At 34.6% G+C, this 18,715-nt stretch overlaps 1 protein-coding gene and 1 pseudogene across 1 annotated transcript; both read left to right on the forward strand.

The window, feature by feature from the left end:
• Window positions 1-667: 667 nt before the first annotated feature.
• On the forward strand, window positions 668-1,594 carry LOC143393923 (olfactory receptor 4N5). Its single transcript, XM_076848424.2, has one exon. The coding sequence runs from the start codon at window positions 668-670 to the stop codon at window positions 1,592-1,594; it is 927 nt and encodes a 308-aa protein (XP_076704539.1).
• A 13,867-nt stretch (window positions 1,595-15,461) lies between these two features.
• Window positions 15,462-16,402, forward strand: LOC143394694 (olfactory receptor 4K13-like; annotated as a pseudogene).
• The last annotated feature ends 2,313 nt before the right edge of the window (window positions 16,403-18,715 follow it).

The raw sequence follows: 18,715 nt of genomic DNA on the forward strand, positions 1-18,715 counted from the left end.
ATTGGCACCCAGACCATGATTAATTAAAGGAACCCCCTAAGGCAAGTGACGTGTACAGATTTTGCTTGAGATCCGGATGACCAGTTTAGAGGGAGAATGCACAAAGGACAACAAAGCAGAGCAGAGAGTTGCAAACCAGCAATACATAAATTCAGAAAGATAGCAAGCAGGAACTCAGGCTTGCATAGGACCTGAATAGAAAAGCAAGTGCAAAAGCACTTTGTTTTTTGAGGATAAAGAGAAGGAACCCAAAGTTGGCCAAAAATCTAACAATTAAAAATGATGAAGAACCATTCACAACAATAATAGGCCTACAACACCACAAAAAGGACAACCTTGATAATGGTTAAATTTTCCTTGAAATGGGAAATTTCTAACATACCCCAAGCAAAACGTCCCAGGGTCCTAGAGAATACAGTTATATAGAAGCTCAGGTTAAAAGTTAAATGTGTACGTGACTAGAAAAAGAGAGCCTCAGTGAGAAATTAGAAGGATAGAGGGGTTGATCCAGGACACAGAAGTCTCATGAGGTATAAATTGTATTTAACTAGGATGTGTTGGCTATGGCAAATATTGCTTTTATCTGGGGTGGACCTGTGAAACAAAAGAAAAAGAGTTTCTAACAGATGATGTTCTGTTTTGCTTTTATTCTGCAGAATGAGAAGTGATGGAGAGAGGGAACAGCACAGTGGTGACAGAATTTATCCTCCTTGGTTTGACCCAATCTCAAGATGCTGAGCTCCTGGTCTTTGTGCTAGTCTCACTTTTCTACGTTGTAATTCTCCCTGGAAATTTTCTTATAATTTTGACCATAAAATCAGATCCTGGACTGGCAGCCCCCCTCTACTTCTTCCTGGGCAACTTGGCCTTCCTGGATGCCTCCTACTCCTTCATTGTGGCTCCCAGGATGCTGGTGGATTTCTTCTCTGAGAAGAAGGTGATCTCCTACAGAGGCTGCATCACCCAGCTGTTTTTCTTGCACTTCCTTGGAGCAGGAGAGATGTTCCTCCTTGTTGTCATGGCCTTTGATCGCTACATTGCCATATGTCGGCCCCTACACTATGCAACAGTCATGAGCCCCAGGGTCTGCTATGCATTACTGTTGGCTCTGTGGCTTGGGGGTTTTGCTCACTCCATTGTGCAAGTGGCCCTTATCCTGCACTTGCCCTTCTGTGGCCCAAACCAGCTGGACAACTTCTTCTGTGATGTGCCACAGGTCATCAAGCTGGCCTGCACTGACACCTTTGTGGTGGAGCTCCTGATGGTCTCCAACAGTGGCCTGCTCACCCTGCTGTGCTTCCTGGGCCTTCTGGCCTCCTATGCTGTCATCCTCTGCAGAGTAAAGGGACACTCCTCAGAAGGGAAGAGCAAGGCTATCTCCACTTGCACCACCCACATCATCATTGTGTTCCTCATGTTTGGACCTGCCATTTTTATCTACACCCGCCCCTTCAGGGCTTTCCCAGCTGACAAAGTGGTTTCTCTCTTCCATACAGTCATCTTTCCTTTGCTGAACCCTGTAATTTATACACTGCGCAACCAGGAAGTAAAAGCTTCCATGATAAAGCTGTTAAGTCAGTACGTGGTTTGCTGAATAATATAATAAGCAAAACAAAAAGAAGAAAATGCAGTTTGAATTAATTAAATCATGTCCTCATTCATGTGCTGAATCTGTTATTTAGCAAAAACTATATTAAGCACTTCCAATTTTCTTACATTATTCTAGGCACATTGATGAGACAGGTAAGATTCTAGGTCTCCTGAGGTTTCATTCAAGTGTATAAAGACAAGTAAATCTATTAAAATTATCAGAAAACTGTTTAAGAAACTACTCTTATAATAACAAATTACAATTCTCATAGGAATTATGGGTGTGGATAATGCAGAAATCATTTAACTGCAGTCTCCAGTATTCTTCAACCATAGCTTAAGATCATGAAAAAAATAATCCAGAGGTATCCTTGCGCTACTAGATATCATGGCAAAAAATGGAAATTTTGTATTCTGTAATCTCTGCCCACTCCCCTCATTTCTCAATATAAATCTTTTGTAAGTAAATTAGAAGTCTTTAGAATATGTCAGGGTCTTTTTTAAAATCCTGTAACTTAATAGATAAATCCAATGTAGACTAAATCTTATGAAGGCTAAATACCAGCTTTAAACCACCAAACCTCTCTGTTTAGAGTAAAGCAGAGTTTGTCAATTTGACTCTATTGTCATTTAGGGCCACATAATTTCATGTGATCTGTAAATTCTTTTGCAGTTTCTTGATATCTACTTACTGTAAGGTACTTGTAGTATCTTCTTCATTGTAACAACAAAAATTATCTATGCATATCATCATATGTTCTATAAAGGGAACATTTTCCTCAATGAGAAACACAGCATTAGGTTATTTACTTCCACTATATTGATCTCATAGTGAGATGAATTAACCATTTCTGGGGAGTGCAGCATAAACTGGAGCACATATAATTAATAATTTTTTGTAAACAACATTCATGATTTAATAAACATTTCTAGAAAAACAGTAAGTTTGAAATCTATGTATAATTGAAGTCCTAATAAGTAGGTAAAAGGGAGAATGGGAAAGAACAATATCTGAAAAGGTAATCACCAATAATTTTGACAAACTTGCAAAGCCATCAACCCAGATTAGAAAAATGTGAAACAAAAAACAGAATAAACAACAAAAAGGAGAGATCCAGACATATTAATGTAAGACACATAAAAATCAAAAATAAAGAGAAAATCTCAGGAAAAACTTAGATGAGGAAACACAAGGAAGCAACAGCAAGATTGACTCCTTTATCCACAACAGGAACATGAAAGCCAGAGATGGGGTGACATCTTTAGGTTGCTGAAAGAAGATAATACTCAGATACGTATGTTCAGGAATTTTTTAAAATTCTTTATATGAAGTAAAATAGAGATTTTCTTGTTGATAAGTGAATGTTCCTTGCAGATTATGTAAGACATATGTGGCTTAACATGCATCAAATGAAACTACAATTCATTATCAAAAGAACTTTCAATTACATATTTCACATACTCTAACTGTGCTTTAGTGACATTTGTCTATTGCTTTATGCAGTTTTTTACTTATTTATTGATTTTTACCACTTTTCACTGATGAGATTTTTTTTAGAGAGAGACACACAGAGAGAGAGAGAGAGAGAGAGAGAGAGAGAGAGAGAGAGAGACAGAGAGAGAGAGAGAGAGAGAGAGAGAGAGAGAATTTTATTATTTATTTTTTAGTTTTCGGCAGGCACAACATCTTTGTTTGTATGTGGTGTTCAGAATCCAACCCGGGCCGCACAAATGCCAGGCTAACGCGCTATTGCTTGAGCCACATCCCCAGCCCGTGATTTTTAATTAAATTTATTTTTCTCTGATACATAAAAACTTACAGATAGTACACATTAAGAGTGTACCATGGGATGGTTTGATACCTGTATATGTTGTATAATTTTTAACTCACAGTAAAGGTATCTATATATTTTAAAAAATATTTAATTGATTTTATTTTTTAAATACATGACAGTGGAATGCACTGCAATTCTTATTACACATATAGAGCACATTTTTTATATCTCTGTGTATAAAGTATGTTCACACTAATTCATGTCTTCATACATAATGATGTCTACCACATTCCACATCATTGATAACCCCCTGCCCCTTCCCTTCCTCTTCCACCCCTCTGCCCTATCTAGAGTTCATCTATTCCTCCGTGCTCCCCCTCCCTACCCCATTATGGGCCAGTCACCTTATATCTGACAAAACATTTGGTATTTGTTTTTTCCCCTATATTCTTATTTGTCATTTCTTCATAGTAAAACTTTCAAAATAATTTCTTCCTGCTTTTTGAAATTTAGAGTACAATTTTGTTATCTAGAGTCATACTATGGTTCAAGAGCACAACAGAACATCTTGCTTCTATGGGACTGTAATTTACTACCCCTTATCAACCTTTTCCCATTCCTCTTAACCCTACTCTCCCCAGCCTCTGGAACCATCATTCTACCCTTTTCTCTTTCCTGATGTTAGAAAAAAATGTTTTCAGTGTTTCTTTCAATCAGCATGATGTTGGCTATTATGGGTTTGTAATATAGCCTTTATTGTGTTGAGACATATTCTTTGTAGATATAATATTTTTGAGGGTTTATTTTTATCACATTGAATTTTACCAAATGCTTTTCTGCATCTATGAGATACTCATATGGCTTTTTCCTTAAGTCCATTGATACACTTACAGAATTTTGTGTGTTCTACCATGAATAATCAAGAAAAATACAATGCATCATGGATTCAGATGTGCTGTTGGATTTTGTTTACTGGAATTTTCTTGAAAATTTTTGTATCTATGTTCATTAGGGATATTGTTCTAATGTCCTTTTTGTTATATATTTTTTTCTTAGTATTGCTAACAAGGGAGGCTAGTTTCATAAAATTAGCTCAGGAGAGTTCCTTCTTTTTCTACTTTTTCCTTATAGTTTGAGATAGCTGATATCAGCTCTTCTTTGAAGATTTTGTATAATTCAGCAGGAAACCATCCAGTCCTAGGATTTTGCTTGTTGGAAGTCTATTACTAATTCAATCTTGGCTTTGTTAATTTTCTATGTCTTTACAGTTCAATATCACTATGTTATATGTATGTAAAAATTCATACGTTTCTTCTGGATTTTTAAATTTATTGACAAATACTGTTCATAGCAGTCCATAATTCTCCTTTGTGTTTATTTGCATTTGTTTTAGTATCTTTGTTTGTAGGTGATCTCTTTTTTATCTTGATTCATCTAGCTGAAAATTGTGCTTTTTAAAATGTATTTTAAAAGGAGCTCTCCACTTTGATAACTTTTGTATTCTTTTTGGTCTCTCATATGTCTCTCCTCTGATCTTTGTTAATTTATTTTCTTTTTATGAATTTTGGGCTTTTTTTTTCTTTTCAACATTAGATTGTTTACTTGAACAATTTACCTTTTTTGTCATAGATGCTTATTGCTTTGAAAGTTATTCTTAGTATTGCATTTGCATTATCTTGTGTTTTGATATGCTGTGCTTCCTTTTATTTTGATTTTTTAGGAAATAATTTTTAAAAATATTTTCATGTGTCATTGTTCATTCAAGAACAAGCCACTTAATTTTCATGTATTTGTACTATTTGTAAATTATGTGTTGTTGATATCTAGTTATTTGGACAGATTCCATTGTGGTCAGAGAAGATATATGATATGATTTCAATATTTTTTTTAATTTATTAAGATTAGTTTTGCGGCCTAACATATTGGCCATGCTGGAGAAAGTCCCAGTTGCTGATCCGAAAATATATTCTGCAGCTATTGGTGAAATATTCTGCAAATATACATTAGGTCCTCTTGATCTACCATAGAGTTTATCTACAGTGTTCCTTTGTTGAATTTTTTTCTGAACAATCTTTTCATTGATGAATGTATGGTCATTTACTGTGTTGAAACATATCTGTCTTCTTAGATCTAATAATCTTTTCTTCATCAAATTAGGTACTCTATTACTGGAGATATATATGTGTGTGTGTATATATATATATATGCATATATATAATTTCCTTTTTTGTATGATTACTTATAATTATATAAACATTCTATTTTGACTTCAAATCTATATTGTTTGATGTAAGTGTAATTATTCCTACTAACTTTTTATTTTCATTTGCATGGAAATAAAATCCCTTTTTACATCCCTTTGTTTCAGTTTATGTGTGTCTTTTCTGATGAATTATTTCTTATAGACAGCAATAGGATGTCCTTAAGTTTGGCGTAAGGATAGTCTGGTGGTGAATCCTCTCCAGTTCTGCATGTGTGATGTCAGAAGGTTAGCTTTGTTGGTTATAATATTTTTGGTTTCAGTTACTACTTTCAAAATTTTTAATATACCACACCATTTTCTCCTGACCTATAAAGTTTCCACAGAGAAATTTCTTCTTAGTCTAATGAAGATTCCATTAAAGATCACTTGAAACTTTCTCTATTTTTAGATTTCTGCCTTTGCTTTTTATTTTTGACAATTTGATTATACTAAGCCTTGGAGATGACCAGTTTGGTCAGATCAAATCTGGATCCATTAAGTTCTTTTGATATGGATATGTCTATCTTTTCCAAAATTAAGGAAGTTTTAAGATATTATTTAATTAGTAAGTTTTCACTTCATTTCTTCTCTTCCTTTTTTAGAATCTCTTAAATGCAATTGTTTGTATTTCATGTTTTATATCTCAAAAATCTTCCAAGTTTTTTTAATTCCCTTTTTCTTTCTTCTCATTAATTATTTCTCTCCTAGGTTGTTTTTTTTTTAATCTAACTAGATTATTTTTTTAAAAAAACTCTCTTTAAGCTTAGAAATTCATTATTCTCCTTGACCTAGTCTTTTGTTAAGGTTCCCAACCCTATTTTTTGTTTTATTTTATTTTTATTTTTATTTATTTTATTTATTCTTTAGCTCCAAGAGTTTGGGTTTCTTTTTTATGATCACAAGCTTTTTTAAATCATTAATTAATTTGCAATTTCTTTGAATTATCTCTCCATATTCTCTTGTACTTCATTGATTTTTCTTAAAATGAATATTTTCCAGTATTAAGCAATTCACTGATTTATTTTGGTTTTGGGTCTATAACTAGACTATTATCAGGTATCATGTTATCTTTCTTTTTCATGATTCTTGTTTATCTGTATTGATATTTGCCTTTACTAATGTTATAAAGTGACTTTTGTAGTAAAACACTTTAGGCTGGTGATGTATTCTATAATGTCAATTGGGAAGCAATAGAAACTTTGGTTCAAAGTGTGAACAGAACTGTGATTTTCATGTAGCTTCTCCTTTTGTAATCATTGTTGGTGATAACAGTAGGCATCTGGTCTAGGGAGAGATGTGGATTTCTTATACAAAATGCATTCCTCTCTGTGTGTTGTATGAGATGGTTGTGGGTAGGGGGCACTCAACAATTTTCCAGGTTCATGTAGTGTGATGTCCACTTCCTTAGGCCCCAGCAGACAAGGAACAACTGGTATAATAATAGAGGCAATGCATTTCTCAGATTTCAAGGTTTGCATGGGGGTGGGTTTGATAAGGTCGTCCAAGTACACATAGTTCAGTGGTCCCAACAGTGGGGATGGGGCACTTGTCAGTATGTGATGGCCATGCAATGACTGAGCTGCATGAGTGTACCCAGGTGGAGTATCCATCTGTGTCTGAGGACTGTACAGACTTCATGAAACTCAGAGGCTCAATCCATTCATGGTAGGCTGTCCAGCTGCTTCCTGAAGATGTGAGTTGGTGGGTAAGATCTTCAGCTGCTTAATAGGAGGCAGAGAAAGGTGGGTGGGTTTACTTAGCAATGTCTTCAGGTTAGTTGGTCTCAGGATGGCACCATGTAGCAGAATACTGGATGGGGTGGCACCATGTGAACTGGGATCTTTCATGGGTTAATGCAGTAGATTCCAAAACTAGGCTCAGTGTTGTAAGGGTCACAACGTTGTCCATGGTAAATTCTTTATTTGTCCATGGAGATAGTGGGAATTGCTGGGGGACTCTTATTTATTCTTTCCTTGCCTTGTGATGGCCTTCTCGTTTATGGTTGTATTGCAGGGCAGCCAGCACCCAGCCGGGGTAGTTTCTTGCTCAGAAGGTGTAAGACACCTGCTAAAAAGAGTTTGAAATAATTAATAAAGATTAAGACTCAGTCAGAAATTAGATCAAAGAGGAAGCAAAGTGCCTGATAGATCCTCCAGTCCTCATAGAAGCTGGAACTGAACAACCAGAAAACTGCAGAAAATGGCTCCGGTTCTTTATTTAAGGGTGAGTACATCAAAGGCAGGGATAAGGTTTCAGCAGGAGAAGTCTTGTTTCTCCATGTGGAAAGAGTCTTGCACCAAACAGGCTGATTGTCATCTTGAAAGCCACACCCATCTCTGAGAGGCTATGTGGCTGTGTGGCTCCTGCAGGTCACCCCATCTCAGGTACTGTGCTGAACCTGACAGAGCTGGGTAGGCAGTCCCATGTAGTGGGCAGTCTCAAACCAGCAGGATTGCTGCTTGAACTTCAAAGATACCAGACTTTCCTATCCATTGGATTCTATGCCGATTTGGTTCATGCAAAATTCATAGATGGCTCCCAGCATGGTTAATCTTAACTGAGAAGAATTGGATGGTAGATAACATGTGCTTCATTACTTTCTTCATAAGTCCATACTAGTTCTCCATGCATGCCACTCTGGGGAATCTCTCTCATATCCCTACTGCACTCCTGCACTCTAAGTTTCAAGTAGAGTAATACTTTTTTTCCTCTGTTGAGGTGGTGTGTGCCTGTGTGTGTGCGCGCGCATGAGAATATATGCATATATATAAAAGAAAACATTAATTTTAAGCAATAATTTGAAGTTTATACACCACTTACTATGTCTGCTAGAGAAAGCATGAGAAGTAGAATTTATATGCCATAGGAGAGAGGCACAAATAGCTCAAGCATCAATGGATTATAGAAAGTGATCATAAGTGGGCTTTTCCCAAGGCCAAAAGCATCTTCTTATTGAGAATACAGTAACATATAACTATCACTGACTGAGTCTACATCCAGTCCTTGATGATGTCATTCCAATATAGGATATTGTGTAAAACATGGTATTTTACCTCTGTCTATAAATGACTATTCTAATGTGCTGTTAACTCAGTATATTCTGTTATATAGAAAGTGAAAGGACAAGTACATTCATGATAACTGACCAATTGTTGCATTTCCTTTCCTGCAAATAGGCTGCTTTGATTTGGTGGTACTAGAAGAACTCTCTTTTATCATATGCCCTTAGATTTGTTTATAACAAAAAAGACTATGGACATGAAAGAGAAACATAGCAAATCATACCCTGATTTCTGTGAAGATAAATCATTGTCTCAACTAAAATTCAATGGGCCAATGTAACCTGCTTATTTTTTGGTGGCTTGTCAGTCTCTTCGAGGAATGCTGCCATACAGGTGGTGTGGGTTGGTGTTTGCTGGTAATCAGTTAAATGCTTGTTGGGCCAAAAGCAAGATCAGTCATGGTGAGTAGGGATTATGCATATCTTCTCTTTCTGCCACTATGGCTGTTATAATCATAGCAGGTGATGTCAACTGACCCAATCACTCTGTCTCCTTGGCTATTTAACAGCCTGTTTTTGATGTTCTCTAATGGGTACTACTGCCACGGAACCCAGATCATTTTAGAAATCTGATCCTATGATAATCTATAGTCAAATGGTAGGGATACTAGAGCATAATAGATACCTAGGAGATGATTGTCAAATCATCTATAGTTCCCTGCTGGACTTAGTGTGGTAAGGCTGCATAATCCTATGGATCTACACTGGAATTCTCCTAGTAGGATTTGTCAAAATTTTTGTGGTGCATTTCTCAGGAAAGATAACTTTAGTATCATAGGTTTTCCATAGACATACGGCTATACTGGAAAGGTTACTTTTACTGTGTAATAAGAATTCTCAGGTTACTTTCCTGAATTAAGTTCCAGTAAAACCTGGACCTCCAGTCCAATAAAAGGGTGAAAAGCAATATTCCCAGGCTGGAATATACTGCCTCCAGGTCATAAAGAGTTCCACCAGACATCATAACTTTTTCTTAACAGTGGAGCGATTGAAGTGCAAAATATGATACTTTGCCCTTAAAGTTTAGGGTGAGGTCCTAGCACATTTGCTGTGAATAGACTGCAAAAAACTTCATAAATGTGGAAAGATCATGCATTTTGGTTTTTGTTGTTATTTTGTTTATTTTAAATGAAGTTTTTTTGTCCTCAATCTTGATGGTTTACAATGACCTAATGCTGGAAGGGAAAATACTGCTTTTCTTCCATCTCATATAAGGGAGTATTGAAAACTCAAATTACCTACATTTTAGGTGACACTGTCTCACACATCCAAAACCAGAATCATATTCACGCCTGTTATTCTGCTATTAATAAACTCAGATTATGGTTATAAATAAATTAGAATTATTTCTTAGTGTGAAACAAATCCATATAAGTCCAGTGTTTGTATTATAGACCCAGAAAATCATCAAAGACTGAAAACTCCTTTTTTTCTTTTTTTCTCATAGCATGTATCTTCTATTCTCAATGTCACAAAATGCCTGTAGGAATTTCACATCTTTAATGTATATTGTAGAAAATGAAAAATAAAAGAACTGTTCAATGTCTGAAATTTTTTGTCTTCCAGCCCATTATTTTCATTTTCATTTTATCAGCTTTGCTCTGTTACAGGATGCTTTAATCCATGAAGACTGAATTTCCAGTGCCTAGTCAGACCCTGGCTTCCTAATAGTCACAATTGGGAGTCATGAGAAGATTAATAAAGGGAGGTAGGAAGGGAGGAAGAAGTATCTCCTTCCCTGCACCTCTCACCTCCACTGGAGCACACTGCCTCTGAAGAAGTAGTTGAATCAGGTCCATGGCTCCAGTTCTTATGTGGAAAGAATTACCATATTTTTGACTCTTCACATAAACTATTTTAAGCAGAATAAAAACTTCACAAAGTTCATATTCTAATCCCCAAACCTATACATATTTTACATTACAATGCAAACATAATTTTCTAATGTGATTAAGTTTATAAACTTTGATTCAAGGAAATTATCCTGGAATATCATAGTACACCCAATGTAATCACATGTCTTCAGAAGGAGGTTATGGTAAAGCTACTTCTCTTCTCACTCCAATTTAGAAATGGAGGGGCTATCTGATGGTAAACTTTGGATACCCTGTACAAACCCTGTTTATAATCTCATTTTGTCCATTCAGGAACAATTTTTTTTTTCATTTTAAGTATGTGCAGTGATTTTGCTTTCCTAGTAGCCTTCAGAGAATTGTGAGCTGGAGGGAGATAAAGGACATAAGTCTCTGTGAGTCTCTACCAAGCCAGGCCCTATACTGAAGTTTCACTAAACAGACACTCAAAAATATTGCTTTCACATAATCTGCCATTTCTATTTGCAAGGAAGATGGTAATAAATGAATTCAGATGTCTGTTACTAAGGGAAAAGTGGCAAGGAGGCACTCAGCAGTATAACTCTGACACATGGTCTATGTGCATTGCTAACCTGGTCTCTTGTGAGAAAATGGAAGTACTGTGATTGGTCTAAGTGGATAAAATCTGGCTCCTTGCGGGCAGGGTTTGAGACTCCAACAAAGTATATAGTTCATTGACTCCAAAGAAATTGGTTTCAATTATCAAGGAAGAAGGACAAATAATGATTGGAAAACTAGCAATTTCTGCCATAGAGAATTAACATCACAGTTATTCATTTTTTTAAACTTCCAGTTAGTTGAATAAAGCAATGAGAAAATAAAAAGAAAGTCATTTTAATATTTGTAGATTGCTTTATCTTTAATGTCCAAACACAATGACCCATTGGACAAAATATACTCAAGATTGAGTCACATGGTAGCATATGCCTGAAATTTAGCTACTCTGTAGGCAAGAGGATCACTTGAGCTCAAAGTTGGAGAACAACCAGAGCAACACAGTAAGAATTCATCTCCATCCCACAGAGAAGGAGAGAGAGATTTTTATAATTTTTCTAATTAACCCTTAAATATGTGAATAACTACATTTGCAGATAACATAAATTATGTTAAGGAATAACATTAAATATAACAACAAAATATGAAATATACCAAATTGTATTTATGAGAAAATTATAATGACAAAACTTCTGTGAAGTATAAAGAAGATAAGTATTTAAAGACCAATAAAATGTTTTCGGGTTGAAAAAACTCAATTTTTCAGTGGTTAATTTTCCCTACACTTATTATAAGTCTAATGCTATAATGATTGAAAATCTTAATAAATGACATATAAAAATAACTTTATTCATTAAGAAATACAAAGATATATAAGAAAAATTTAAATAACTAGATCAATATGTGAGCATTGAAGTTTCCTGATGTTGACATTTGTTATAAAATACAATGACTAAGAATGAAATACAGGGTAGTTTATTTTTAAAAAAAAGAAAGAAAAAGAAAGAAAAAAATAGACCAAAAAATAGAATAAAACTGATAAACTCAAAGAAGAACCTTGTCTATCAGTAAATTTAAAAAATTATAAAGGAAACATTGCACAATTTTAGAGGAATCAATTAATTACAGTAATGAAAAGATACCTCATTATTAATTTATCTTATTTATTTACAAATTTCAGAAAAATTAATTTAAATGTGAAAAATTCACTTTTGATAAAATTAAGAATGAAAATAATCTAGAATAAATCATTTATCTTGTATTTGTGTAACAATTATTGATACTTATTGTAAAAAATAAAAGAAAATAATAGCTACCATACAAAAATCTTATTATGTGCCTCAAGTGATACTTTTCCAACACCCCCTGAGTACTGATTTTTGCCTTTAGTGAATTATCAATTTGATAGGGGAGAAATGGTGTCTCATTTTCTGTAATGTTGAATGGTCTATTTTAAAAATCCCCATTGCTTTCTTACTGCCATTCTCTGAGGAATCTAATAGCAATCAAATGAGATTCCTCCTTCATGCCTTCTATCCAGGGATACATTTATATACTGTTGCCTTTTGCAAGTCCAGAGTAGAAAATAAAGAGGATGAAGATTGAGCATCCAGGATTTCATAATAATTCTCCTTTGAAGTCCAACTTCAAACTGGTAAGTTACAAAATCCTCATCTATGTGACTCAACCTACTTACTACATCTATCACACTATGTGCAGTGTTAAATATGTCCATAAATAAGAAAGATTAAATGCTGAAATCAGGATTTATAGAAGAGATGAAAAGAGGAAATTCAAATGAAATGAATTTTATCTTGCTAAAAGAAGAAGAAAAATATGAAAATCATCATAACAATGTGTATGCGAGTTGAGAAATTATCAAGTCAGACCAAATAAGTCTTGCTTTTAGAGATGAGATCTATGTATGTTTGACTTATTCAGCAATACTGATTGTATTGAATTATTTTATTCTTTGGATAATTATATGATATAGAGAAAGTAACTTTGTTGTCTTTAGGGATGACATCATTTCAAGAGAGATAAATAATAAAACAACAAAGATACAATGCCTGATCCATGGCTTAAAAAATCACAGTATATTACTATACATAAAATATTGATGCTATCATTACAGTTATTAAACTGTGTTATATATATATGTATTGCTATGGTATAACGAATCCCAATGTTATGTTTAATTCCAATGCACAGATTTTTCAAAATTAAAAAAATAATAGAGAGGAATATATGAAGAACTTTAATTTTCCTATGACAACAATCTAAAAATGTCCAACATTTAAAACCCTGTTAATGGGCTGGGGTTGTAGCTCAGTGGTAGAGCACTTTCCTAGCAAGTGTGAGACACTGAGTTTGATCCTCAGCCCCACCCAAAAAAGGAAATTAAAAAATTAAGATATTTTGTTCACCTACAACTAAAGATATATTTTTGAAAAACCTATTAAGCTGCCAAGAATATGACGAAAGATCAAGTCTGGGACTCAATCTTTGCCAGATCCATTTGCACCTGCAAATTAACTTACTTGCATACTTAATTATAAAAAAACTGCAGATGGTATAATTCAAAGAACACAATTGTCTTACTATAAGAGACAAAACAGAGTAAAAATTCTCAGCTGTGAGAAAGAACTATTGAAAGCTTTCTGTTTTCAAATTCTATTACTTTAGAAGTTCTCAAGCTACCTTAAAGGGTGATTTCACAAACATGGTTCAAAAAATGGTTAGAATGCAGGTCATTTTTAATGATACAATATTTGCCTCATGATATTAACTATCATGGAAAAATATTCATGGTTAAATGTTCATTTCAGTAGCTAAAATTATGATACTTTAAAAATCTAAACTGTGTTTTAAAGGTTAAAATGTCTAAAAGCAAACATGCATTTGATTAAATTTTTATGACATTTCATTAGGTTTGTGTCTAGATCCTGACAAAATAAAGGTATACAGCTGAGCAACAATAAGAATGAGACTTGGGAAACAGAGCAACCAGGGGCCAAAAGAGGAATGCGCTGAACTAATTGGACTGATATAGATTGTTCATTGACCTGGTCTCTTAAATGTAAGTGTTCATATTTTTTTAAATTCATTTAGCTTAGCTGAGTCCTCCTCAGTTAGTAACACAATGTTTGTTATTTATATCCATGCCAGAAAATGTTAAAATATAAAGAAAGTTAAAATAAAATCATTGTGCAAATATTTGGTACAAATAGGACAAGTACCAACAGATATCATATAGGTGAAACTACACATCATATACTTTATTTCTGTTTTTTGTTTACCTTAGCAAAGATTAATGATTTGTCTCACTCTTTAACTTCCTTGTTGGAGAAAAGTTGAACAGGACTATAGGAGTCAACTTCACTACATTCTGGTCTTAATGACCATGATTTTCTTTTTTCTATGCAAACACAACATGGAAAAAAGTGTTGAAAAACGTGTTAAACAGGGATATCAGATACAAATGGTCTTTAATCCAATTTTACAACAATTGCATAATAGACAACATACACTTACTTTACTGGATACACAAACTAAAGAGCTAGGAATATGTGGGATAAGCTAATATACTTTTAAGAATCAGAGTGTTTCAGTCTAAGACCTTAATCTTTCAGAGCAATATGGTTTGATCTCAATTTACTGTAACTCTATCAACATTTTTCTTTATATAAACAATATGGGTATAGCAACTTATTAGTTCTCTTCATGGAACTATAGTGCATATTGTAGATTTTTTTTTTTACAATTTCCTTTCTTCTTATAAAACTATAGAGGTGGAAAATTCAGCTTTATTTAGCAGTACTAAAAGTAGTAATCAATGGTTTCCTCATTATTTGAAGGTAAAATAGATAACAAATCTATATGAAAATTGTAATTTGATTATGTTCCTATTTTTGAATTCAGGAAAAAGGAAAACTTTAAAAAATATAATAAAAATTTTAAAAGGGTAAGTTAAAAGGAATATTGTAGGATTTCATATAAATGTATTCCTCTCTATGTATGTATTCATATTTTTCATATATATTCCTATGATTCTTCTCAAACGCCTCCTGTATCATTCTAAACTAAGCATTGATTCACAGTCTGCCTGGAACTGAACATGAAAACAGACAAGGTTTAAGCATGTTCTACTGACTTTGTCTCATATTAACCAAAGGACAAATTTGATCTAAGTGGAGTGTTATCTACCACAGTTTCTACTCACTTTCTGCCCTGTGAAATACCTCAGACTACAAAATACCAAGGAACACCTACAAAGCACTCACCTTACCAATAGGGTTGGCTCCCTAAATAACAAATAAGATATTTAAGTAAAAATTAGGCTTGGTGTCTTGTTAGCCCTTGTTATTTTTTAAGTTTTTTTCCACCTTCCAGATGACATCTAAGAAACTCATGAAAATTGATAAATGGCTATCCTAAACAAAAATTCAAGTATTTCTGAGTTCATCCTGCTGGGACTTTCCAGTTCTCAAGAACTTCAGTTACTTTTTCTTGCCATCTTCATTCTTGTCTATGTAGCCATTATAGTGGGGAACCTCCTCATTGTAATCTCTATGATATTTGATAACCATCTTCACTCACCCATGTACTTCCTTCTGGCAAATCTATCATTTTTGACCTATGTTTTTCCTCTGCTGCAACTCCCAAAGTGATTGCAGACTTCCTCAGAAAACGCAAAACCATCTCATTGTGGGGCTGCATGGTCCAGATGTACTTTATGCACTTCTTTGGGGGTGGTGAGATGTCTCTCTTTATAGCGATGGCCATTGACAGGTATGTGGCCATATGCAAGCCCTTGCACTACCAGATCATCATGAACCGCAGGATGCTCATTGGGTTTCTGGTGCTGTCATGGGCAGTTGGATTCATTCATACCACAAGCCAAATGGTTTTCACGGTGGGTTTACCTTTCTGTGGTCCCAATGTTGTGGACAGCATCTTCTGTGACCTCCCTCTGGTCATCAAGCTGGCCTGCACTGACACCTTTATCCCGGAGCTCCTGGTGATTGTGGATAGTGGGCTCCTGTCCCTGGTGTGCTTCATCCTCTTGGTCATATCCTAAATCATCATGTTCGTCACCCTCTGGCAGCGCTCCTCCAGGGCCTCCTCCAAGGCTGTGTCCACACTCTCTGCTCACATCACTGTAGTGATCCTCTTCTTTGGCCCCGCTATCTTCATCTATGCTTTTCCGTTCAATAGTTATTCTGTAGATTAGTTTCTGTCTGTGTTTTACACTATAATTACCCCCTTTCTCAATCCAATGATTTATACTATGAGGAATCAGGAAATGAAAAGAGCCATTAAGAGATTGTGTAATCAGAATATTGTTTTCTGTCTGGACAGGTAAATATTGCTTGTGATCTCTAATTTTTGTGTCTTTCATCTGCTATTTTTAAGTTTTCATTATTGTACACTTGTTCAAATAATTAAAATGAAAATATAAAATATTATCAATATTATTCCCTCCAAATTACTGGAATCTTTAAGATATTTTTCTTTAAGATTTAAATTGAAATGTTCATAACACAGACATAATGCCTAGATATGAATATATTTTTCACGTACCTGCTTGTCTTAAAATGTTTGCAATATATAAATATAATGTCTCCATGTTAAAATTGTATGATATTTTAATGTATTAATATGTAAAACTAGAACACTTTTAATATAACACAGTGTTTGGCATATATTTTTAAAAATCATGTTTTTTAAACTTGTGCAATGTTGAAAAAGATTTTTCACTTTATGTTAACTTTGTGGGGGTTATTTGGTAAATTTCAGGATTGAAATTAGTGAAATTTTTTTTTTAAACTCTGGTTCCAATAACTATTTATTCTTATGAAACATATGAACTTATTTAGAAATTAATACTTTAAACATTTGCTCATTGTTGGGGCACATACCTGTTATCCCAGTGGCTCAGGAGGCTAAGGCAGTAAATCGGAAGTTCAGAGCCAGCTTCAGCAATTTAGAGAAGCCCAAAGCCAAAAAAGAAAAAAAAAAAATCAAACATTTGCTTGACTGCACAAATAGTTCTCTAAGAATATCCAATCAATTAAAATTTAAAATGTTGTCTATTTTACCCTTTCAAGTTCTACCAAAAAACATGACTGTTTTTTTAAATTCAGTTCAATTTTGAAATATTTTGCTTTTAAATATTTACTATGTACCACACTGTTTTCTAAGCAATAGATAAACTGTTAATGATATATTTCTGGTCCTACCCTGTGGAAGATGATCTAACAGAGTTACCTGTGTTAAGTATAGTGAACTTGGAAGAGGAGATGGATAAGCCCAGGCAATTAAAAAGCTGCAGAATTAGACATTTTCACTTCCATTCCTGGTCTGCTTCATTCTCTTGGTCATATCCTATATTGTCATGTTTGACACCCTCTGTCAAACATGACATCCTCCATGCCTCCTCCAAGATGAAAAGAGCATTCCAAGCAGAAGGGCTGTCTATACTGGAATTGTAGAGTGAGAAATAGCTTGTAGGAAAGAAGACAGAGCTCTATGATGGAGACTGATAAACAAAAGTAAGTACATTGATGCTGAGATATTGTATGGAAGAAAAGATATCAAAATAGACAATTCTAGTGAATGCATTTTCAAATTCAGAAATGGAAGGATACAAATGTGTCTTGAGAATGAGATTCAATATACTTTTGGGGGGAGCATTTAATCACTGAGCCACATCATTAGCCCTTTTTGTTATTGTTATTAAATTAAAACAGTTCCTTGCTAAATTGCTGAGGCTGGCTTTGAACTTGTGATCCTCTGACCTCAGCCTCCACAGCCACTGGAATTATAGGTGTGTGCCACCATGCTCTGCATGCCTATACCTGCACATCTGTAATCCCAACAGCTCTAGAGGATGAGGCAGGGAGATCACAAGTTCAAAGCCAGTGTCAGTAATTTAGCAAGGCCCAAAGCAACATAGCCAGACACCATCTCAAAATAAAATATAAAAAGTGCTGAGTGTTGTTCCCCACTCAAAGAAACAACGACTCCAATTTTAAATCAAATTAAAGCATGCTTGTATTTGTGTACACAAAGGCCACCCAGCCACTGTCTTACCAGAAATCGCAGACTAGAGATCAGCACCACAGCTTTCCAGCAACACAGTTTTATAGCAAAAAAAAAAAAAAAAAAAAAAAAGGTGCAAAGGTGGGTGTCTTGAGAATTTCCAGATAACAGAATTTGGACAAGCATAATACAAAGGAGATAATAGGTTAATTATCTACATGGCATGATATTTCAAGGTAGGGAATAAATTCAGATTCAAACATCAGAATTTATGAGGTACTGCTGAGGTTTCAGAGAGGATTGTTATCCGGTCAGGGGGAGCCAGGATTTATGAGGCACAGCTAAGGTTTTAGAAAGGGTTGTTATCTGGTCAGGGAAAGCTAGGCATGGGTGAGTTCAGAGCACAGGTAAGTATTCCAAACAAATTTAGAAATCGCAATAATTTATAGTAAAACAGAAATTACCTTTCTATGACTTTGTGAGGAGATGGCTCCCAATCTTTAGATGGAATTAGGTTGGGTTCATCACTGAGGATGTGACTCAGTGATTAAGTACCCCTGGGTTCAATCCCTGATACCAAAATTTAAAAAAAAAGAAAGAAAGAACAAAAAAAAAGAAAAAAAATGATTCTATA

Source organism: Callospermophilus lateralis, chromosome 3 (assembly GCF_048772815.1).
Source record: "Callospermophilus lateralis isolate mCalLat2 chromosome 3, mCalLat2.hap1, whole genome shotgun sequence".
Classification (NCBI taxonomy): domain Eukaryota; kingdom Metazoa; phylum Chordata; class Mammalia; order Rodentia; family Sciuridae; genus Callospermophilus; species Callospermophilus lateralis.